This window comes from Pituophis catenifer, unplaced genomic scaffold (assembly GCF_029215685.1).
Source record: "Pituophis catenifer annectens isolate HBS135680 unplaced genomic scaffold, rPitCat1.0.hap2 SCAF_1, whole genome shotgun sequence".
NCBI lineage: Eukaryota > Metazoa > Chordata > Lepidosauria > Squamata > Colubridae > Pituophis > Pituophis catenifer.
In genome coordinates this window covers 351,910,264-351,935,645 of record NW_027256881.1, presented here as the reverse complement: position 1 = coordinate 351,935,645, position 25,382 = coordinate 351,910,264, and the positions used below count along the sequence as shown (strand labels likewise).

At 40.7% G+C, this 25,382-nt stretch overlaps 1 protein-coding gene across 1 annotated transcript; it reads left to right on the top strand.

Moving 5' to 3' along the window:
- The first annotated feature begins 61 nt into the window (after positions 1–61).
- LOC139313138 (vomeronasal type-2 receptor 26-like) lies at positions 62–25,097 on the top strand. The gene is made up of 6 exons (XM_070938542.1): positions 62–199; positions 6,605–6,672; positions 13,608–13,899; positions 21,511–21,729; positions 22,245–22,374; positions 24,193–25,097. Exons 1-6 carry the CDS (start codon positions 62–64, stop codon positions 25,095–25,097), a joined length of 1,752 nt encoding a protein of 583 aa, XP_070794643.1.
- The last annotated feature ends 285 nt before the right edge of the window (positions 25,098–25,382 follow it).

Here is a 25,382-nt window from a genome sequence, read left to right as displayed (position 1 = left end):
AGTCTAAGTGCTATTGCTATTGGCCAATCAACCATATATAGTGGTCATTGACAAGGAGACAATGCTGGTGATAGACACAGTAGTGTTGACTGACAGCAACATCAGGAAGAAGGAGCATGAGAAGCTGGGGAAGGACCAAGGCCTGAAGGAGGAACTAGAGAAGATATGGAAAGTCAAGGCCAAAGTGGTTTCAGTTATGGTAGAAACACTTGGGCCTGGGACTCCTAAATTGGGATAGTGGCTCCAACAGATCCCCAAAACAACAGCAGAACTCTCTGTCCCAAAAAGGGCAGTGCTAGGAAGTGCTAAAATACTGTTTAGAGCCCTCCAACTGCCAGGTCTCTGGTAGAAGGCCTGAGATTGAGGCAAATATAGACCATCCAGAGGGTTGAGAATGGATTTTTTTATATATGGTATCAAATATCAAGATAATTGTTTGATGGAGAAATAGAGTGAACAATTTACAAGAAGCCCTAGTTTCTTTGGAAACTAGTTTTGGCTATGTTTCCTAATAAAAATGAGTCTGCATGTCAGTCCTGGAGCCATTGTCCCTTGGCATCTCCAGGGCTGCCACAGCAGAGATGAGTTGATCTATGGGAACAGGAGGGGAGAGATAGAGATAGCTGGGGATTGTAGCCGAAATAAAATTCTTTCCTCTGAGAACCAAGGACTTTCCCACCAGGGAAAGTTGTAACGCTCTCTACATGGGGCTCCCCTTGGGGTATACCCGGAGGCTCCAACTGGTGCAGAATGCAGCCGCGTGGGGGATTATGGGAGCGACGGGGCGCTCCCATGTGACTCCTCTCCTGCGCGAGCTGCATTGGCTTCCGGTGGACTTCCGGGTGTGCTTCAAGGTGTTGGTGATCACCTTTAAAGCGCTCCATGGCTTAGGGCCAGGGTACTTATGGGACCGCCTTCGGCCACCAATAGCCTCCCACCGGCCGGTTCGCTCCCACAGAGAGGGCCTCCTCAGGGTGCCGTCGGCCAGACAATGCCGACTGGTGACCCCCAGGAGGAGAGCCTTCTCTGTGGTGGCACCTACCCTATGGAACAATCTACCCCCAGAGATACGAGTGATTTCCGACCTCCGGACTTTTCGTCAGGCCCTAAAAACTTATTTTTTTCAGTTAGCCGGTCTGTCTTGATTTTAGGGTTAGTTTTAAATTTTTAATATTGATTTTAAATTGACAAGTTTTAAATTACGGGCCAAATTTATAAATTATTTTAACTCTATTTTTAACTGTAACTTTATGTATAAATGTTTTTATTTTGGCTGTTCACCGCCCTGAGTCCGAAAGGAGAAGGGTGGTATAGAAATTTGAATAATAATAATAATAATAATAATAATAATAATAATAATAATAATAATAATAATAATAATAAAAAGGTGTGAGGAGGTGAGGAGGAGTCCAAGTGACCTTTGGACTGTGACCTGATTGGACTATGGAAAACATTACTTTTAACTAGGGGAAAACCTGAGGGGGGTGTTAGAGTCAGGTTCCCCAGATGTGCCAATATGACATACCTAATAAATCTATACTTCGAAGAATATGCCTGCCTTGGAGTTTTCATTCTGTTGAGTGTGTTACTTGGAATCCTGACACTAACCCAACACTGCAGTTAATTAAATAATTATAGAACCAATACAATTGACAGCAAGACTTCAGAAACTCAAATTCATTTCAGAATAATTCTGTTTTAATAGCTTGTGGGACATGGGAGAAGATCCCATTTCTGGGGCGAAGTTATTCCAGAAAAAAGCAGGGCCACCAACAGAAAAGCACGGATTTGCACTTTTACACTCTTCACTTTTGGCCGTAATATTTGGGCAAGATGGTCCAAATAAATGAAAGACAAACAGAACACACAATGTTTTCTGGCTTCAACTAGTGGTTAAAATAATATTCCCATCTTCAGGAATCACATTTTCTATTTTTAAGATCTATTGGAGGACTTACATTCTGAATTCATCACCTGCCTTGTGCCTATAAACAAACCAATTATTCCATTTATTTATTCATTTATTTATTTCCAATTTATATACCGCCCTTCTCCCTGAGGACTCAGGGCGGTGTACAGCCAGAATTAAGAACATGAAATACAAATATTAAAAAACAATTAAAATATATATAAATTTGGCCCAAAAATTAAAAATCACAAACCAATTAAAACATTTAAAAATTTCTTCTTAAGCCAGCCCGGCTTGCTGGAAAAAGTGGGTTTTAAGGGCACAGCGGAAGGCACTGAGGTCTTGGATTCTCCTTATCTCTGGGGGCAACTGATTCCAGAGGGTAGGTGCCCCCACAGAGAAGGCCCTCCCCCTGGGGTTCACCAGCCTGCACTGTTTGGCTGATGGCACCCTGAGGAGGCCCTCTCTGTGGGAGCGCACAGGATGATGGGAGGTCGTTGGTAGCAGCAGGCGGTCTCGAACATAGCTAGGCCCGATGCCATGGAGCACTTTAAAGGTGATAACCAGCACCTTGAAGCGCACCCAGAAGACCACTGGGAGCCAGTGCAGCTCGCGCAGGAGCGGTGTTACATGGGAGCGCCATGCTGCTCCCATCACTACCCGCGCTGCTGCGTTCTGGACCAGTTGGAGCCTCCGGGTGCTCTTCAAGGGGAGTCCCATGTAGAGAGCGTTGCAGTAGTCAAGGCGAGAGGTGACGAGGGCATGAGTGACTGTGCACAGGGAATCCCGATCAAGAAAGGGCCGCAACTGGCGAATCAGGCGAACCTGACAAAAGGTCCCCCTGGTTACAGCCGTCAGATGTTCCTCCAAGGACAGCTGCATATCCAGGAGGACTCCCGGATTGTGAGCCCTCTCTGTGCGGGCCAAAGACTCGCCCCCAATAGTCAGTGATGGAGTCAACTGACTATATCGGGATGCCGGGAGCCACAGCCACTCAGTCTTGGAAGGGTTGAGCTTGAGCCTGTTCCTCCCCATCCAGATCCGCACAGCCTCCAGGCACTGAGACATCACTTCAAGGGCATCTTTGGAGTGGCCTGGGGTGGAGATGTACAGCTGGGTGTCATCAGTTTAACCTTGGTTTATAGGAACATGGTGGCTCAAGTGGTTGCAACACTGGGCAGGAGGTGAGGAAGCCCATGTTCGCGACTCAAGAGCTGCCATGGGAGGGGTTGAGCTCTTGTCCTTCACTCCAGTTCTTGCCAGGGGAACATGAAAGGAGTCAGTGATATCACTGGCTAATCTTTTCAACCAACTCAACTTGTTGTGTGAAAGTAGCCTTCGGAACACAGAATATGACTCCAAGTAATCATAACAGGTTTCTGGTCTGAAATTCATCAGGCTTTTGGCATCAAGGACTAAAAGTTGGATATTCCTGGGTAGCAAAGTGACAAACCAGGACAGATTCTTCTTTCCATATGGCCCCATTTGTTTGGACCTGATTGCTCCATGCTGCTCTCCTTCAATGTCAGTTAGAGAAAGTCAGTGGAATTTTATACTATTGTGATAATAATAATAATAATAATAATAATAATAATAATTTTATTTCTATACCGCCCTTCTCCCGAAGGACTCAGGGCGGTGTACAGGCAATTTAAAAATACAAGACACAACAATAATTAAAAATTAAAATAATTACATAGATTTGGCCGATTTAAAACCCTAAAAATTAAAATACCCCAATTTAAAATTATTATATTGACATCCCTGCCTGGCGGAACAACAGGGTCTTCAGTGCGCAGCGGAACACCCGGAGGTCGGAGATCTTACGTATTTCCGGGGGCAGTTCATTCCACAGGGCTGGGGCTCCCACAGAGAAGGCCCTCCCCCTGGGTGTCGCCAGCCGACATAACTTGGCTGATGGCACCCTGAGGAGACCCTCTCTGTGGGAACAGACTGGTCGGTGGGAGGCTATTGGCTATTGATAGAAATTATTTATGTATTCCTAAAATGCATTTATTATTTGCATGACCTTGGGCCAAAGAAAAGATTTAAAAATGCATATAGACAACTATCACGGGAGCAAAACCACGCAATGATATTTGCTATGTGGCATTAAAATCTTTGTATATAGGTATAATTTGGTAGAACTAGAGTTGACGTAGCCATGATACATATACATATACACATACACATACATACATACATACACACACACATATATACACACACACACATCTCTAATGATCTAAATGCCAGAGCTCACTGTAATAGCATTGCCAAAAAGGCATTAAGAGTTGTTAACCTAATTTTGTGAAACTTCTTCTCTGGTAATATTGTACTGCAAGCTATTGCATACAAAACCTTTGCTAGACCAATTCTCGAATACAGCTCATCTGTCTGGAACTGACACTGCATATCGGACATTAATACAATTCAGCGAGTCCAGAGATATTTCACAAGAAGTATCCTCCACTCCTCTGCTCACAATAAAATACCTTATGCCACCAAACTTGAAATGTTGGGCTTAAACAACTTAGAACTACACTGCCTTCAATCTGATCTAAGTGTAATACATAAAATTATGTGCCACAATGTCCTACCTGTCAATGACTACTTCAGCTTCAACCACAACAATTCACGAGCACACAATAGATACAAACTCAAGGTAAACTGCTCCAAACTCGATTGTGTAAAATACGACTTCAGCAACAGAGTGGTCAATGCCTGGAATGCACTACCTGACTCTGTGGTTTCTTCCCCAAACCCCCAAACCTTTAACCTTAGACTGTCTACTGTTGACCTCACCCCATTCCTAAGAGGTCTGTAAGGGGCGTGCATAAGTGCACCAGCGTGCCTACCGTCCCTGTCCTACTGTCCCCCTTTTATTTGTATCCATTTCATGTATTCATAATCATGTTTATAGTTATATCTCTTATCTTATGTGTTTGACAAATAAAATAAAAAAATAAAAAAAATATGCAGCATAATAAAGAGAAATGTTTCTCATATTGGGATAAGAGTCATTTTTTTTGTTACTCCTGATTGCTCGATCTCCACCAAGAAAACTCTTCTGGCTTCTCAAACATACACCCATCTCCTATCCCAGAATGACAGAAGCCATGATGTCTCATTTGTGGCTTTCAGCTGATTAGTCCAATTTCAGAAGGTCTCTTTCGTTTCAGATTCTTCCCCATTTGAGGAATGTGCAGTTCAACAACAGTGCTGGACATGAGGTCTCCTTCTCAGAAAATGGACTGGGATCTGCTCATTATGATCTTCTCAACTGGGTTCTCCACCCCAATCAATCCTTTGCCCCCTTGAAAGTTGGGCAAATATATCCTGGGGCTCCCCCAGGCCAGGATTTCACCATTAACTCTGATGCAATCAACTGGTCCTCAAAGGTGAGCTGGAAGGAAATATTGTAAATTGAAGGAAAGAGTTACCCTGTCCTGGGGATGTCCAATATCCTTCTAACTGGAAAACAGGTCTACTAAATCAGAAAATGTGGCAGATGTTTCATAAAAAACTTGCTTTCACTTTAATATATTTGAGGTCTCATTTGTGACAGGTCCATTTCTTTTATATATTTATTAAATTTATGTCTGCCAAGTGGCATGGTGGCCTAGAAGTGGAGCTTTCACATGACAATCAGGAGGCTGGGAGTTCGATTCTAGGTAGCGGCAGATATTTTCTCTCCGGGTGCAATGAGTTATTATCTGCTGTGAACACTGTGTAGACATCAGGAAGGGCATCCGGTCAGTAAATGCTCAGCTCCATTTAGTCAACCCAAGTCCACCCCGATGCAAGGGATTACAGGGTCATTAAAAGAAAATAAAAATATTTTCTCACTGATCTCACTGATAAGGCAACTCTGAGCAGTATACAAGTGATAAAATGATTGACATAAAAGCAATTAGAATTAAAAGAGTTATGTATAAAAATTAGAACCAAATGCATGAAGCATTGAGATTGGGAAGAACTTCTGCTTGAAACACATGATTCCATTAGAGCAGGCAACAGTGACTTCTATGGACCATTCATGTTCAATGACTTCCTCATTTTTCTTTTAGAAATACTGTTGTCAAGATTGAAAAATGCTTGTGACTATGATTGCTTTTCAACATGCAAAGAACTGGGGGGAGGGAAAGATGAGATGGAATGCAGAGGTTACAATCTTTAACCGTGAGAGCCAAGGACACTTCTGCAGGTGTCAGCCAAGACGTGGACTGTTATCAAAACAAAAGGCTGATTCCTAATTGGTCCATGTGACACATTCCATGGGAGGAGGGATGAAATTCATTTTTAACTATGCAGGTTTACCCAGGAAAATTTAGAGTTGGTTTTCCTTTCTTCAGTGCGAAAATGATGTACTCAATAAAGTTTTGCTTTTGGGATTTTAAAGTTCCCGAAAATGGCTGCTTTTATTAGTTCAATTAGTTGGACAGTTGACAGCTGTAGTTTAATGTCAAAAGCCTTCCATTTTATGTCAAGGTCCAAGATCCAATGTTCAGCATCCATTGATGGCTCCAGAATGCAACTGAACTGAATCCCCAAAAATTTATTCCTGGTCTCTTATAAATCCTAGTTAACCATTTTTTTTTTTTTGAAAATATTGCAAAGATGGAAATAGGAACTTTGAATTGAATAAATGAAATATGTTCATCGTTTAGGTTGTCTCATACATTTCTTTTTTAGAAGGTGCCCTTTGCCAGATGTGGTGTGAAGAGGTGCCATGCAGGAGAGAGAAGAGTTCCAGAGGGCAAGTAAGTTTGCTGCTAGCAATGTAATGCTTGTCCAGAATGGACCATTTCTAATAAGACAGGTAGAGCAAATCTAGGGAACCTCCTTCCATTGTAGGTCTTCCTGGGACAAATAAACTATGACTATCATGCCTGACAAATCCCAGAGGACCTTTGATGGTTCCTTTACTGACACTAAGCTTATGGTCTTTTGTTTCATGTGTGCAGTTTCTATCATTTGTAATAATAACAATTATTATCAAGTGTGTTTGTATGTATTTATTTGTTTCTTTTTATTTAAGTTTGCCACCCAGAGTCACTCTCTTATGAGATGGGAAGTCATACAAATATGGTAAACAAAACAAAGTAAAGCAAAACAATAATAAAATAAGGTCATCTTCAGATGCACCCTTCCATTGTGGATCTTTCCAAGTCAAGGAATCAGTTCACTTAATTATATGATTTAATTTTCTTTGTCATTTTGGACAAGTTGGACATGTTCCCTGTAGTCAATATTTCCAGAAGAAATCTTCAGGATGTGGACTTAAATTTTCATGCCCCCAAGTCTCGATTCCTTACTTTTAAGGAATAAGGATTGGGCAGTCCTGTCCTCTCACCAATGAATAATAATTGTAGGGCAGGAATTGGTCAATCTCTGCTCTCCATTCCACTCCCATCCAATACCAGGGTCCAATGGGAAAACCCCTGATCACTAGCCTGCATGAGCGGCCTACTGTGGTTGGGAGCTCATGCATATGAGTCTTTCTAACATTTGCTCTCCTAAAACTAAGTTACCATGAGAATCATTTTTGATCAGTCTAAGAACATCTTCTCTTGTCTACCTAACATGCCACATTAATGTCCCAGTGTGTCTCCCTTACTATGACTCTTAGAACATATCAATAAATAATGTATTAGAACATACCAAGAAATAATGTATTTCAGAGTTTCTCAACTTGAGTGAATTTCTGATGTATGAATTTCAGCTCCCAGAATTTCCCAGCCAGCCTCCTGAGAGTTGAATCCAGAAAATCTATAAGCTACTGACATTGAGAAAAACTGATGTAGATAAAAATTGAATAGCAGGATTTGTGGCCGAGAGATCTATTGGTATTCCAGTATAAACTGCTAACTGCTAACCATAAATGTAATAGTCTACTTAGAAGGCCATTGGAATTCAACAGATCCTTCTCTAAGAACAATCTTGAACCAAGGAAGATCTGCCCTTACTGGTGAATCATATTCTATTACTTTCTTTTTGAGTTGTCCCCCTGCAGTTTCCTCTGTCTTGGCAAAAACTGTCATGGTGGTTCTTGCCTTCATGGCCACCAAACCAGGGAACAGGATAAGGAAACTCTTAGGAAAACCACTAACCAACTCTATTGTCATAGCCTGTCCTCTGGTCCAAGCAGTTCTTTGTGCCATCTGGCTGGGAACCTCTCCCCCATTTCCCAAATTGGACTTCCACTCCTTGGTAGGAGAGGCCATCTTGGAATGTAATGAAGGCTCAGCTTCAATGTTTTATGCTGTCCTTGCCTATCTGGGTTTCTTGGATCTCATCAGTTTCACAGTGGCTTTTATGGCTAGAAAATTGCCCGACAGCTTTAATGAAGCCAAGTTCATTACTTTTAGCATGCTGGTCTTTTGCAGTGTTTGGATCACTTTCCTCCCCACCTACCTGAGCACCAAAGGGAAGTCCATGGTGGCCGTGGAGATCTTCTCCATCTTGGCCTCTGGGGCTGCTCTCTTGGTCTGTATTTTTTCCCCAAATGTTACATTATCTTACTGATGGCCAATCTTAATTGTAGAGAAAATATGATAAGAAACAAGAATCTCTAACAGGATGATGACAGGATAAGCCACATTTTTTATTTGTCTTTAAAGCTTTTTTAGAATAGGATGACTTTTCTTAAAGTTCCTGAGATGAAGGAAGCTTTTGTCAATTAATAATTGGTTATTTAATGCTATGGCTGGTCACTCAGTATTTTGTTTTCCATGTCCTTTATTTATTCCCATTGAGATCCAGTTCCCTGCAGGGAAATATACTTGATGTTAAAGATGTGTTTATTTCATGGAATACATTTTCTAATTTTGTTCTTTTTAAAGGAAACTTTTAACGTGTTAGTGTTTTACAGTGTTGTGTTCACTACCAAGATATTAGAATTGCCACTCAATGAAAGGTTCAAACTGCAGATGAATGAAATGAAATGAATGAAATGGAATGGAATGAAAAATAGTTGGTCTGAGAGAACCTCTGAATTATCCTTAGGAAATCTTCAAACAGTCAGAGTGATAGATTGGACCATTAAAATAGAAAAATAAGAAAGCCAAGAAGAAACCAACAAGTTTGCACAGAGAATTCTCTGATAAGCTGAAAGACAAAAAGGATAAATACAAAAAGTGTAAAAGAGGGACATATAACAAAGGCGGAATATCAGCATATAACCAGAATCTGCAAAGATGAAGTCAGGAAAGTTACAGTAAGGCTCAGAATGAATACTTGCAACAAAAGTCAAATATAATTTTAAAAAGTTTCTTTCAACATATAAAAAACAAGAAAAAACTCAAGGAAACAATCAGTCAACTAATGGGAGATGATGGCAAGAAATTGAGGAGCAGCAGGGAGAAAGCAGAGCTGCTTAATTCTTTCTTTGCATCTGTCTTCACACAAAAAGGAGAAATAGCTCAACCTACCAAAAACAGAACCATAAAAGACAGGCCAGGAATACAAATTAAAATAGGCAACAAAATGATTAGATAACACCTGTCTACTCTAAATGAGTTCAAATTACTAGGACATGATGGATTATGTCCCAGAGTTCTGAAGGAGTTGGCTGATGTGATCTTGAAATCATTGAACCACATCTTTCAAAGCTTGTGGAACACCAGGGAATTATCAGAGGACTGTAATGAAGTAAGCAGTGGGGTAAACCAAGTTTCTGTTTTAGACCCAGTATTCTTCAATGTCTTCATAAATTACTTAGATGAGGGAATAGAAGGAGAACTTATCAAATTTGCAGATGATACTAAGCTGGCAGGAATAGCCAACACCGCAGAAGATAGGCTCAAGATCTAGATGGATCTTGACAGACTTGAACCCTGGGCCCTATCTAATAAAATGAAACAATGTAGAGAAAAGTAAGGTTTTACACCTAGACAAGAAAAAACAAGTGTACAGGTACAAATAAAATGAAATTTGGCTCAATACCAGTAACTGTGAGAGGGAACTTGGAGTCCTAGTGAACAATCACTTAAATAAGAGTTAATAGTGTGTGGCGGCAGCCAAAACAGTGAATGATATCCTTAGCTGCAGTAATAGAGGGACAGAATCAAGATCATGTGAAGTGTTAACACTGCTTTACAAAGTCTTTGTAAGACCACACATGGAATACTGCATCCAGGTTTAGTTGCCACAATATATAAAAAAAAGATGTTGATATTCTGGGTTTGGCTAGTCTAAAGAAAAGAAGAATTAGGGATGACATGACAGCAGTATTCCAGTATTTGCCACAAACACTGCCACAAAGAAGAGTGGGTCAAATTATTCTCCAAAGAACCAGAAGGCAAGACAAGAAACAATGGATGGAAACTAACCAAGGAGAGAAGCAACCCAAAACTAAGGAGGAATTTCCTGGTGGACTGGTGCAATAAAAGTAACCTGGTTCTAAATGATAAAGCAAAGGAGGTCATTGTAGATTTTAGAAAGAGCTGACATAGTAAAAATCTATTCAATATTAAGGATACAGCTGTAGAGGTGGTCAACAGTATTAAGTATCTGGGGGTGCAGATAACTAACAATCTGAACTGGTCTCTTCACACGTCATTCTTACTGAAGTTGGTGCAAATCAGCATCTGCATTACCTGCGTCGGATGAGGAGAGCACATCTTAAACCTTCTGTCCTGGCCACGTGTTACAAAGCCACAATTGAGAGCATTTTAACAAACTGTATCCCTGTTTGGTTTGGTGGCTGCAGTGCCTCAGATAGAAAGTGCCTACAGAGAGTGGTGAGGACAGCTGAGAAGTTTATAGGAAGCTGGCTTCCCATTATTCAGGATGCTGCTTATAAGCATTATGTGCTTAGAGCTCAAAGTATTGTTAGAGACCCCACTTTATGATCGGTTGCTTCCCTCTGGGAAGAGGTTTCAAAGTATATCTAGCAGGACTAACAGATTCTGTAACAGCTTTGTTCCCTAAGTCATCCATCTGGTATGATGAGAACACATCTTTCTCCTTCTGTCCTGGCCATTTTTTGCAGCAGTGCCTCAGATTGAAAGTCCCTACAGAGAGTGGTAAGGACAGTCAAGAAGATTATAGGAAGCTCGCTTCTTATTATTCAGGATATTGCTTATAAGCACTAGGTACATAGAGCTCAAAGTATTGTTAGAGACCCCACACACCCACTTCACTGTCTGTTTCTGTCACTGTCCTCTGGGAGGGGGTTTCAAAGTATTTCTAGCTGGACTATCAGATTCTGTAACAGCTTTGTTCCCAATGCCATCCATCTGCTAAACTCGCAAGATTCATTTTTCTTGCCATGTACATGTATACACCTGAACTAGACTGTGTTATTTCTCTGTGTCAAATAATATAGGTGGGTATATGCAGAATTTTGTATTTATTTATTTATTTCATCATGTTTATGTAGTGTATATTGGAGGTAGTGACTCTTTGAGAGCTGTATGCAACAAAATTTCATTTTAATGTTTGGCGATTAGTGTGCTTTCAAAGTGACAATAAAGTTATTCTAACTCTAAGTCATATCAAATTATGACACAAGTGCTCATTTTTATGTAACTCAAACACCCAGCTTCACCTTGATTCTCAAGTCGATTTGCTCTGTGAATCAGCAACAAGAGATATAAACATGTTTTTCCCCTTCTAGTGCCAAGACAATATGTCAGAACAATAATTGTTAATGTATCCCCTGTAGATTTCTACCCTCACAAATCATTCAAGATAAAACCTGTTATAAAAAAATATGCCCCTAGTTCTCCCAGTGGAGACAGGACATGTCTGTCACCTACTGTTGTCTTGCAAATAGCAAACCTCTGGGCTTGATGAGACTCAGCTGACCATAGTTTTCTCTTTGGCAACAGCCTGAACCCAGATAAGAGGAAACATGGTTGATGTGAATTTTCCCTGAGGCCATCCAAGTAGCATGGGTGGTGTCTACTGTGCTAAAGCTTTGGTGAGATTTCAAGTGCTACCTGCAAGTTGGCTTCTCCAAAATCCTTGACTTAGGATCTAGGAGGGAAGGTGAGAAGAATGACTGGGCTGCCTCTCCTGCTGCTGCTACTGTTCTTCTGGCTCCTGCCTCCAACTGCTGCTAAGAAGATGCAAAGTGTATGTGTGTTGAGGAATTATTTCCAGTCACAGGAAAGCTACTACAGGCCCGGTGATCTCATTATTGGTGGAACGGTGCACCTGGGAATAATTGATCGTTCCCTCATTCCAGACTTCCAAAGAGACCCATTCTTTTTTTTTATAGAGCTGGAAAGTGTGTAAGTCTCACCTGAAGGGGTATGATGTAGATAATTATTTCTTTGTTTTAAATTCAGGGACTCTTTTGAAAAATGCCTGTTCTGGCATCTAGTTCAAATCTTTATTCTTTCCCCCGTAAAGAGCCAAACTCTTAAAATAGGTAAAATTATCTATGGAGAAGTTTTCATCAGTAAACAACAAAAGTGAGGCAGGACAAGAGCTTAGAAATTGTGCTGGCCAAATGAAGAAGTTGAGTTATAATATTAATTCGGAGAGAAGGTCATGGTGAGAAGCTTAAAGAGAAGCTCAACTCTTTTCCAGTGTCCAGGAGTTGCATAAAAACTGCTCAGTTTTTGAATCAGCAGGACTGACAATCTTTAACAAATACAATAGTGGCCAAAACTGTAGAAACCTTTTGGGAAAAGTGTATTTGTGAACTTTGATGGCTAATAACACCACTTTTTTGGGGAGGGGGAGTTTCAAGGAAACAATATTCCATTGCTGGAATGTCCTGGGAATAGCCTAAACCTTCATCCAATGGAAAATCTATGGAGCTGACTAAAGAAACTTGTTGGTCAAAAGCGACCCAACAATTAAACGAAGTTACTAGAAGCAACCATTCAATCTTGGTTTCACATTATAACAGCTGCAGAACTAAAAGACTTGGCTTACTCCATGGGAAGATGTTGTAAAGCCTTACTTCAGTGATGGGTTGCCCCGGTTCAGACCGGTTCACAAGAACCGGTAATAAAACTGGCAGGTGGTCCCGGCAACTGCTCTGTATGTTGTCATCAGTGATCTGTGCATGCGTGCAATCCTGTTACGAACTGGTGGTAAAGGTAAGTAGAACCCACCCCTGCCTTAATCCATGCTAAAGGTTACCCAACTAAAGATTAACTGACATGGTGATAATTTTTGTATATCTCGTTTTTTCTACAAGTTTCCCTTTTCTTCTTTATCCATTAACTGCTATTCTAATAACAAATCCTTCATAAAAGTTATTGCATTACATTCTTGATTAAATTAACTTCCCATTGATACAGTATATTATTTTACGGTACTACTCCAAAAAAAGTGGACTTATTGGCTAGTTTTAGAAAATACACTTTTCCCAAAAGGTTTCCACAATTTTGGCCACTACTATAGATGCTGGGACTCCCAGTGAAGAAACTTCTCCAAGAGAGAACAAAATTAATTAGGGTGCCAGTAAAAGGAAGGATTACAACCACTGCAGCAAAGTGAAGAGGGAAAGTTCTTTAGAAGGTATAAAATGTTCTGTGATGTGAAAAGAGACACTTTTCTCCTTTCTCACAAAGTCATACAAGTTTCATCAGGAAATGTCTAAGGGCTCAAACCAATGAAACTTTGGACTTCTGACTCTAACCAACACCAAAAAAAAAGAAAAAAAGGCAAGGCAAGGCAAATACAACAGCATGACCTTTTCTGAAAATTTCCCCCATGATTTTTCTCACAATAGACTCATAGCCAAGAGCTACCAGCAGTTCCTGGCCATGGTATTTGCAGTCGGAGAGGTCAACAAGGATCTGGTTCTCCTCCCCAATATCACACTGGGGTTCCACATTTCTGACAATCAAAAGATTGAGAGAAATATTTCAATAATCGGCCTCTCCCTGCTCTCCACACAAGGCCGGATGATTCCAGGTTATAAATGTGACAGGCAGGACACTCTGCTCTCTGTCATTGGAGGCTTCATCCCCAAATCTTCAAGGCAGATGGGCCCCATCTTCAGCATCTTCAAGGTCCCACAGGTAAGGGGCATCCAATGTTGGATACGGACACGGACAAACAAGGGAAAAACAGAGAGAAACTAAAGATGCTTACTGGGACACATCACAAATATGATGTTGGATTTATTTTTATGTTCATGTGTCAAGATAATTTTTTATATAACATAACAATCATTTAAATAAATTGCAGTGTGCTGCAACTGCCAAAAAGCTAACACAGTTCTGTAGGAAGTTAGCACCCACCCCTCTCCTAGAAGAATGAAATATTTTAGAAAATATTAAAAAAAGGCAGAATATTATATTTCCCTGGATAAGAAATGGAGAAACATGTTTTAAACACAAAGCAGCTTCCTGCCTCCCGCCCCACCTTTGTCAATGGGCATATGAAGAATAGTTGCAGGAACTGGGTATGTCTAGTTTGATGAAAAGAAGGACTAGAGGGTGACATGATAGCAATCTTCTGATATCTCAGGTAGTGCCAAAAAGAAGAGGGATCCAAGCTAATCTCCAAAGCCCCTGAAGACAGGACAAGAAGCAATGAGTGGATACTAATCAAGGAGAGAAGCAAGTTAGAACTAAGGAGAAATTTCTTGACAGTTACAACAATTAATCAGTGGAACAACTTGCCTCCAGAATTTGTAAATGCTCCAACATTGGAAGTTTTTAAGAAGAGATTGGATAACCATTTCTCTGAAATGATATAGGGTTTTCTGCCTAAGCAGAGGGTTGGAATAGAAGACCTTCAAGGTCTCTTCAAACTCTGTTATTCTATGATAGAATCAGATAATGATATATTTCCTAAATACTGACTGTGCCAAGAGGATTTTTTTATGTAGAAGTTACTTCCTAATTAACTAATACTTTAGCCACCCTTTCAGTCCAATGTATTCCCTGTATCAGGTGAAGGGTTTGTATCTTTGTCTTCTGACCTGTCCCAACCAGGCAAAATGTGTAACTTTTCATTCTTCCTAAGAAGGAAGAAGCTTAAGGGTGCCAGTCAGAGTGAATTAGGCTGACTAATGGAGCCATCAACCATAAAATGGTGACCCTTAAAACTTACCATAAAACTTAGTTTGTCTTTAAAAGAAGAATCTCACATTCCCCAGCTAGGTGTTGGCTTTGAGTTCTCTGAGGGAGAGAGAAGAGTTTATCCTTCCTTCTTCAGGATTAATTCCAAGGAATTTCCTCAGTATGTGGGTTTAGTCCAGCTGCTCCTGTATTTCCACTGGAACTGGGTTGGGCTGGTGGCCAACAAAGCTGATAGTGGAGAACATTTCCTCTCATCTCTGATGCCAATGCTCAAGGAGAAGGAGATCTGTGTGGCCTTCACTGAAATATTGAAATCGGATGATTTTTTCAATACATGGAAAAGATTTATTCTTTTTTTAAAAAACTGTTGTAAAGCTGAAGTGATTATTCTCTTTGGAGACCCTCATACTAATGCGAATGTACAGTCAGCTCTGCATTTTCACATAACGTCAACAAAGTCAACGCTTCAGAAAGTTTGGATCCTAACTTCCCAATGGAAACATAACGTGGGGGCAGTTAAAGATGCATTACCACTTATAAAGCCCTTCCATGGGGCTTTGCAGTTAAGGGACCACACAGGGGATATCTCAGAATTCATCCATTTTCTCACATCTTTAGACCCTTTGAACCCAAAAGGGGACATCTTCCTCCCACAGTGGTGGGAAAAGGTCTTTGACTGCAGATTTCACAAACCAGGAATATTCATTCCAGAGATGATAAAGAAATGCACAGGAAAGGAGAATGTACAAAATGTGCCCACTCACATTTTTGAAACAAGCATGACAGGTGAAAGTTACAATATCTACAATGCCATTTTTGCTCTGGCACATGCATTACATGCGATGTTTGGATCCAATGGCCAACCATCCATGATGAGACTTGGAAAGAGGATCTCAAATGTCCATTCATGGCAGGTAATCTATGTAATTTTTTATTTAATTCATAGAGCCCCAGAAAGAAAGTTTCCTGTATTTATTTCTTGAGCTCACTGATTCAATCTCTGTATGCTACCATATCAGTTCATCTCAGAACAGCTTAAAGAATTATTTTAAAACAGGATAACAATATGAAATAAGTACCATTGAGTCAAGAAGGACTAGGGCAGTGGTGAAATCTAAAATTTGTTACTACCTGTTCTGTGGGCGTGGCTTGGTGGTGATGGGGTAATTTGACTGGATGGGCGTGGCCAACTTTCTTTTTTTTTTACTTTTAAAACCATTTTTTTCTACAACCGCTTCGGCGAAGAGGTTGTAAAAAAATGATTTTAATAGGCTCTGATGATCCCAGCTGAGTTTCCTGATCGGCATAGGCTTTTTTTATTTTAAAAGCCTCTGACAATCTCAGCTGAGTTGCCTGATCTGCAGAGGCTTTTTTTCTTTTAAAAGCCTCTGATGATACTTCATCTCTTCAGTCGAAGAGGTTGTAGAAAAAATAGTTTTAAAAGCCTCTGACGATCCCAGCTGTGCCGCACAATCATCAGAGGCTTTTTTTTACTTTTAAAAGCATTTTTTCGGCCAAAGAGGTGGTACAAAAAAAAAAGCCCCTGATGATCACATGGCTCAGCTGGGCCATGTTGCACCACTCTAGATAGTGAAGTGATATAGATGCTATTTGTCATTCACAAGGCCTTGAGTCAAAATAAACATTGAAATATATATATGTATGTATGTATGTATGTATGTATGTATGTATGTATTTATGTCTGTCTGTCTGTCTTTGGTTATTTGGGTTTTCTCCCACGTAAAATTGGAGGTGTCTTGGCAACGTTTCGACGAAGTCTCATTCGTCATCTTTAGGCTGGTGTTCTCGGCTTCGTGCTTCCAGGAGCAATGTGAGATCGGAGCTGTCTCTTCCTTTTAACTGCTAGTGGGGGTGTGAGCTGATTGGGTGGGGACTTGGCTGTGCTTTGATTGGCTGGGGGGTTGGTTGTGCTCTGATTGGCTGGGGGTGTGTTCTGTTTGGGTGGGGGCTTGGTTGTGCTCAGCTTAGTCTGAGTTGCAGGGGGATTTGAGCTGGTGAGCTGCGTTGTTGTTGTTTGGCTTCGTGTTTGTGGCCGTGCGAGCTCTTCATGGTGGGTGTCAAAACCCAAACTCTGGCTCAGATATGTAGACGACACCTTCATAATCTGGCCACATGGGAAAGAAAAACTGGACAACTTCCTCACACACCTCAACAGCCTACACCCCAAAATACAGTTCACCATGGAAACAGAAGCGAACAACCAACTTCCCTTCCTGGATGTCTTAGTCTACAGAAAATCCAATGGCTCCCTAGGACACACTATCTACCAGGAGAAAACACACACAAACCGCTATCTGCACGCACTCTCACACCACCACCCTGCCCAGATCAACTCTGTAGCCAAGACACTCATTTCCAGAACAAAACGCTTAGCTGACGAACAACACCTAAAAACCGAACTACACACTCTCACTAACGTACTAACATCCAATGGATTCCAAAGAAATAAGATCACCAACCTAATCCAAAAAGAAACCCCCACTAAAATCCAAGACAGAGAACAAGAAAACGGCAAAGCCCTCCTCCCATACATAAAAGGCACCACAGACAGAATAAGCAAAATCCTCCACAAACATAACATCAAGACAGCATTCTGCACAAACCGAAAAATATCCACCATCCTAAGGAACCCCAAAGACAAAATTGAGTTAGAAAATCAAGGAGTATATGAAATCCCATGCACTGCCTGCCACACCACATACATCGGACAAACCAACAGACGAATAAGTGCACGCATAGAAGAACACAAGAACTCAGTCAGAAAAGAGGAACCAACTTCTTCCCTGGTCCAACACCTTAAAGCCACAGGACATGATATTGACTTTAAAAAGACCAGAACTATCGCCAAAACTGAACACTTTAACAACAGAATAATCAGAGAAGCCATCGAGATAGAAAAACGCCCACACAGCATGAACAAACGAGACGATACCTCCCGCCTACCAGCCATTTGGAAACCCGCCCTTATTGACAAACGAGTCCCTAACACGACGAATGACACCAGACCCACACTCATGAGAGCCACACAGGATGTCACCACCACACATCCACGCAGAAAGCAGACTCAAACCCACACTGATAATGAGCCACGACCAAGGACCAGAAGCCAGACCGCAGCTGCATCATTAGCCACTTTAAACCCCTCCAATCCATACATGAAGCAGACTGACACCCACCGTGAAGAGCTCGCACGGCCACAAACACGAAGCCAAACAACAACAACGCAGCTCACCAGCTCAAATCCCCCTGCAACTCAGACTAAGCTGAGCACAACCAAGCCCCCAACCAAACAGAACACACCCCCAGCCAATCAGAGCACAACCAACCCCCCATCCAATCAGAGCACAGCCAAGTCCCCACCCAATCAGCTCACACCCCCACTAGCAGTTAAAAGGAAGAGACAGCTGCGATCTCACATTGCTCCTGGAAGCACGAAGCCGAGAACACCAGCCTGAAGATGACGAATGAGACTTATATATATATATATATATATATATATATATCTTTTTTCTTTTTTCATAGGCTTTTATGTGCATATTCTTTCTAGCCAGGTTTTACCTATGTAAACTTAGTTGTTCTTCAGCCCTAGGTTCTGTGAAATCTCATTCACAAGTTCTTGGGCCCTTTTTCTGCTGACAAACTGCAACTCTGTGTTGCTTCCTGGGAAACCCAGATAGCTATTTCTACCTCTTAAGGCGTCATCAGTGGGCCACACCCACTTCCCAATTATCCTCCCTGTAAAAGGCATAATGTATCTTTTTTCTTTTTTCATAGGCTTTTATGTGCATATTCTTTCTAGCCAGGTTTTACCTATGTAAACTTAGTTGTTCTTCAGCCCTAGGTTCTGTGAAATCTCATTCACAAGTTCTTGGGCCCTTTTTCTGCTGACAAACTGCAACTCTGTGTTGCTTCCTGGGAAACCCAGATAGCTATTTCTACCTCTTAAGGCGTCATAAGTGGGCCACACCCACTTCCCAATTATCCTCCCTGTAAAAGGCATAATGTATCTTTTTTCTTTTTTCATAGGCTTTTATGTGCATATTCTTTCTAGCCAGGTTTTACCTATGTAAACTTAGTTGTTCTTCAGCCCTAGGTTCTGTGAAATCTCATTCACAAGTTCTTGGGCCCTTTTTCTGCTGACAAACCGCAACTCTGTGTTGCTTCCTGGGAAACCCAGATAGCTATTTCTACCTCTTAAGGCGTCATCAGTGGGCCACACCCACTTCCCAATTATCCTCCCTGTAAAAGGCATAATGTATCTTTTTTCTTTTTTCATAGGCTTTTATGTGCATATTCTTTCTAGCCAGGTTTTACCTATGTAAACTTAGTTGTTCTTCAGCCCTAGGTTCTGTGAAAACTCATTCACAAGTTCTTGGGCCCTTTTTCTGCTGACAAACTGCAACTCTGTGTTGCTTCCTGGGAAACCCAGATAGCTATTTCTACCTCTTAAGGCGTCATCAGTGGGCCACACCCACTTCCCAATTATCCTCCCTGTAAAAGGCATAATGTATCTTTTTTCTTTTTTCATAGGCTTTTATGTGCATATTCTTTCTAGCCAGGTTTTACCTATGTAAACTTAGTTGTTCTTCAGCCCTAGGTTCTGTGAAATCTCATTCACAAGTTCTTGGGCCCTTTTTCTGCTGACAAACTGCAACTCTGTGTTGCTTCCTGGGAAACCCAGATAGCTATTTCTACCTCTTAAGGTGTCATCACTGGGCCACACCCACTTCCCAATTATCCTCCCTGTAAAAGGCATAATGTATCTTTTTTCTTTTTTCATAGGCTTTTATGTGCATATTCTTTCTAGCCAGGTTTTACCTATGTAAACTTAGTTGTTCTTCAGCCCTAGGTTCTGTGAAATCTCATTCACAAGTTCTTGGGCCCTTTTTCTGCTGACAAACTGCAACTCTGTGTTGCTTCCTGGGAAACCCAGATAGCTATTTCTACCTCTTAAGGCGTCATCAGTGGGCCACACCCACTTCCCAATTATCCTCCCTGTAAAAGGCATAATGTATCTTTTTTCTTTTTTCATAGGCTTTTATGTGCATATTCTTTCTAGCCAGGTTTTACCTATGTAAACTTAGTTGTTCTTCAGCCCTAGGTTCTGTGAAATCTCATTCACAAGTTCTTGGGTTCTGTGAATGAGATTTCACAGAACCTAGGGCTGAAGAACAACTAAGTTTACATAGGTAAAACCTGGCTAGAAAGAATATGCACATAAAAGCCTATGAAAAAAGAAAAAAGATACATTATGCCTTTTACAGGGAGGATAATTGGGAAGTGGGTGTGGCCCACTGATGACGCCTTAAGAGGTAGAAATAGCTATCTGGGTTTCCCAGGAAGCAACACAGAGTTGCAGTTTGTCAGCAGAAAAAGGGCCCAAGAACTTGTGAATGAGATTTCACAGAACCTAGGGCTGAAGAACAACTAAGTTTACATAGGTAAAACCTGGCTAGAAAGAATATGCACATAAAAGCCTATGAAAAAAGAAAAAAGATACATTATGCCTTTTACAGGGAGGATAATTGGGAAGTGGGTGTGGCCCACTGATGACGCCTTAAGAGGTAGAAATAGCTATCTGGGTTTCCCAGGAAGCAACACAGAGTTGCAGTTTGTCAGCAGAAAAAGGGCCCAAGAACTTGTGAATGAGATTTCACAGAACCTAGGGCTGAAGAACAACTAAGTTTACATAGGTAAAACCTGGCTAGAAAGAATATGCACATAAAAGCCTATGAAAAAAGAAAAAAGATACATTATGCCTTTTACAGGGAGGATAATTGGGAAGTGGGTGTGGCCCACTGATGACGCCTTAAGAGGTAGAAATAGCTATCTGGGTTTCCCAGGAAGCAACACAGAGTTGCAGTTTGTCAGCAGAAAAAGGGCCCAAGAACTTGTGAATGAGTTTTCACAGAACCTAGGGCTGAAGAACAACTAAGTTTACATAGGTAAAACCTGGCTAGAAAGAATATGCATATATATATATATATACACCCAAGTATCACAAGAGCAAAACCATACAAAAAAATTTGGAATACAGAATTAAAATCTTCATCTGTAGGTATCATTCCAGTATAGCCGAAATAGAAGAAGCCATGATACAAATGTCCAAAGAAAAACTTTTGTAATGCTGGGAAAGGAGCCAAATATTTGATTTTACTCCTGATTACTCGGATCTCCATCAAGGGAACATGTCTAGCTTTTCAGACATACACCTAAGATGCTGACTGTCACAGAATGTAAGGTCCTCCCTCACCGGCCTTCTCAAGAAACCAGCACTCTTGAAACAAGCGGCATTTCAAAAGGAATTTTTATTGGAAGACAGTGATTGCAGAGAAAGTGTAGCCATAATGTGAAATTATGAAATGTGAAATGTGAAATGTTAGGTTAAACTGCGTCTTTTGAGGTGCCTCCCAATGTCAAGTTCATCTTTGAACCAATCCCAAGGTGCGAACCAATCCCACCAGAATGCCAAGGTCCCCATAGAGATCAATGGGAACTGACACAGAATGATAGAATCCATGATGTCTCATTTGTGACTTTCTGATTAATTACTTTAATTTCTGAATGTTTCTTTCCTTTCAGATCCTTGCCTATTTGAGGAATGTGCACTTCAACAACAGTGCTGGAGATGAAGTCTCCTTCTCAGAAAATGGACTCGGATCTGCTCGATATGATCTTCTCAACTGGGTTTTCCTCCCCAATCAATCTTTTGTCCCTGTGAAAGTTGGGCAAGTAGATGCTGGGGCTCTCCCAGGCCAAGATTTCATCATTGACTCTGATGGAATCGTCTGGGCTACAAAGGTGAGATGGAAGGAAATGCTGTAAATTTAGGGAAAGATTCATTCTTTCCTGGGGAGGCAGAATATCCTTCTAACTGGAAACAGAACTATTGAATTACAAATCATGCGGACATTTGGGGAAAACCTTTGCATGTAACACAATTGAGGTAGATATGTGGCCGATCTACAACGGTTTGGGATTGGAAAGGACTTCTTTTTGAAATGCAGGATGCAATTGGAGGACACAAAAACAAAATTTCCATGGACCATTCCTGTTCAGTAGGATCTTCATGAATCTTTCTTAAACAAAGCTCAATGCTCCCCACCCCCTTCTCTCAAGACTGAGCTCCCAGTTCCAATCTCCAGTATCCATTGTTCGGTCAGGAACAATGACCTTAATCCCTCAGGAGATGTTCCTGATTTCTTGTAGACAATGGTGAACCACTTATTTTGAACATGGAAAAAGAAATGTGGAAATCAATATGTGAGCATGTTCATTGCTTAGACCATCTCAAGCATTTCTCTTTTGTCTTTTAGAAGGTGCCCTTTGCCAGGTGTGGCATGAAGAGGTGCCAGGCAGGAGAGAGGAGAAGAGTTCCAGAGGGCAAGCAGGTTTGCTGCTACCAATGTGACCCTTGTCCAGAAGGCACTATTTCTGATCAAACAGGTAGAGCACACTTCAAATTGAGGTTTTCCATGCTCAAGGACACCATTCAGCAGATATTAATATATTTTCATATTAATTAATTTTTGTTAGGATTGACGTGCTTCAAAGTATTCATAGTTCTCATCTTAATTTATGGAACTAAGCTCAGCCTACAGGCCGACTTCCTTCTCCTAACCAACTTAATGCAGGGTAATTTCAGTAAACAACATATGGGAACCCTACTAGCCTTTCTTCCCCTACTTTCACATCCCATTGGAAGAATAGCTACCGATCTTTTTATAAAGGATGGGAATGTGAGGTTCTAGCTTTAATTTTTATTATTTAGGTGGTTCTTTTTTCAGGACTACTGATCTCCCAGGAAATTGATAGATCTATAGGCAAAATAAGAGATTGATCTATTCCTAGTTTCTCTCACTCTGAAATGTACAGTAGGCATTAATGTGCCCAGTGACTGGAAAGACCCTTTATTCAACAGCAAACAGATCAAACAGCTGAGGCTGAACAGATTCTTGTCTCTAACCTACCCTCAATGTCGTCATGAAGGGTTATTTCCTCTTTTTTTAAAAAAAAAAATCATTTATATTTATTGAGAGATTTGCATACAGTAAAAGTCAAATACAAAGAAAACATAGAAAAGAAAGAAAAAGGTGCAAGAAAAAAAGTTTTTTCCCCTCTAACCAAACAAATCAACTTTGCCATCTCAGCAAAAGTTCTGACATTTTCACAATCCATTCCTCCACTGTGACAATTTCATTATTCTTTCATTGTTAAGCATATAGTCTTGCTGCAGTTACAATATACCAGGGGTGTCAAACTCGATTACTTTTTTTTAATTTTTATGTATTAAATTTTATTAGTTAGAAAGTACAAACATACATACATACAACAATAAAACATACATAACAAATAAACATGAATCAAGTCTTTATGACTTCCTTTTTGAACTTGTTGCATCGATAGATTATATTTGTGTTCATATCCATGTATCCATATATTATATATATATATAAAATTCTTCTCTGATGTATCTTTTTTATTTCTGTTTCTAGTACATCCTCTTTTCTGATTTTCTTAATCTATGTATTTCATTTACTATATTCCTTAATTAGTACTATGTTTTTATTTATGAGTTTGTTCTCTCTTTTGTGTCCCTATTCTTCTTTTCCTTTCTTTTTCTCCAACCAGTTATACCATTTCTACCATACTAAATAATAATCTGCTTCTTCCTTTTCCTGTATTTCCTTTGTAAGTTTGTCCATTTCTGCACATTCCATAATTTTGCTGATTATTTTATCTTCTGTTGGTATATCTTCATGCTTCCAATTCTGGGCAAAAATTTTCTGTGCTGCTGTTAGTATGTGAATAATTAGATATTTTATTTCTTTTTCGTAATGTCCTGTAATTATTCCTAATAGGAAGGTTTCTGGTCTCAGTTCTATTTTCTGGTGTATAATTTCCTCTATTTGTATCTTGATTGCCTGCCAAAACTCTTTTGCTTTCTGACAAGACCACCACATGTGGTAGTAGGTTCTTTTTTTTTTTTTTTTTTTTTTTTGCAATTTGCATTTCCAGCAAGTTTGGGAGGTATTCGGAAACATTCTTGCTAAACAAACTGGTGGGAGGAGGTGCCATCTATAGAATATTTTGTACATGTTCTCTTCCTCTTTTTGATCCACTATGTAATATATATAGTTCATTCCATCACTAAGTCTGTCGGTTGCCCACAGGAGAAAGGAGGCAGTCATGTCACCCTGACGGGATGGATAATGCTTATGGCAGATGCCCCTGAAATCCTTAAACAAAGACTCTTGATTTCAGATGCTGCCCACTGTGACCTCTGCCCAGAAGACCGATACCCCAATGGGCACAAGGACCACTGCATTGCCAAGAGGATCCACTTCCTTGCCTGTCAAGAGACCCTGGGATACACCTTATTATGTCTTGCTCTTTTCCTCTCTATGATCACATTGGCAGTTCTGGTGATTTTCCTTAAACATCACGAAACACCGATTGTCAAGGCCAACAACCGAGATCTCACCTACATCCTCCTGGTTTCCCTAATGCTCTGCTTCTTCTGCTCCTTCCTCTTCATTGGTCGACCTGGGAGGATCACCTGTCTCTTCAGACAAGCTGCCTTTGCCATTCTTTTTGCCCTGGCAGTTTCCTCTGTTTTGGCAAAAACTGTCATGGTGGTTCTGGCCTTCATGGCCACCAAACCAGGGAACAGGGCAAGGAAACTCTTAGGAAAACCACTGACCAACTCCATTGTCTTAGGCTGTCCCCTGATCCAAGCAGGCTTTTGTGCCACCTGGCTGGCAACCTCCCCTCCATTTCCTAACTTGGACTTCCACTCTTTGATAGGAGAGATCATCTTGGAATGTAATGAAGGCTCAGCTTCTATGTTTTATGCTGTCCTTGCCTATCTGGGTTTTTTGGCCCTTGTCAGTTTCACAGTGGCTTTTCTGGCCAGGAAATTGCCTGACAGCTTTAATGAAGCCAAATTCATCACTTTCAGCATGCTAGTTTTTTGCAGTGTTTGGATCTCCTTCCTCCCCACCTATCTGAGCACCAAGGGAAAGTCCATGGTGGCTGTGGAGATCTTCTCCATTTTGGCCTCTGGAGCTGGTCTTTTGGTTTGTATCTTTTCCCCCAAATGCTACATTATCTTATTGAGACCCCATCTGAATTGTAAAGAAAATATAATGAAGCACAGAAATCTCTGATTTGTATGGGATTTGGGAATTTTTATTTTGGCTTGGGTGTATTTTGACAGTTGTCCCCAGAGAAGACTTGGCAATGAACATGGAAATCAACATTGAGATTAAATAAGTGGCTAAGAATTTCCACCTGTACAGTTTCTTCATTTATTTGTTATCAAATCAGTTTTTAAAAATGGGTTGGATTCACTATTGATGTTTTTAAACATGTTTCTTTTCATAGAGCTCTGAGGTTTTGTTTGGTTCACACTTCCGTGCTATTCAGGGTGCACCACGAGGAGGTGAACTGAC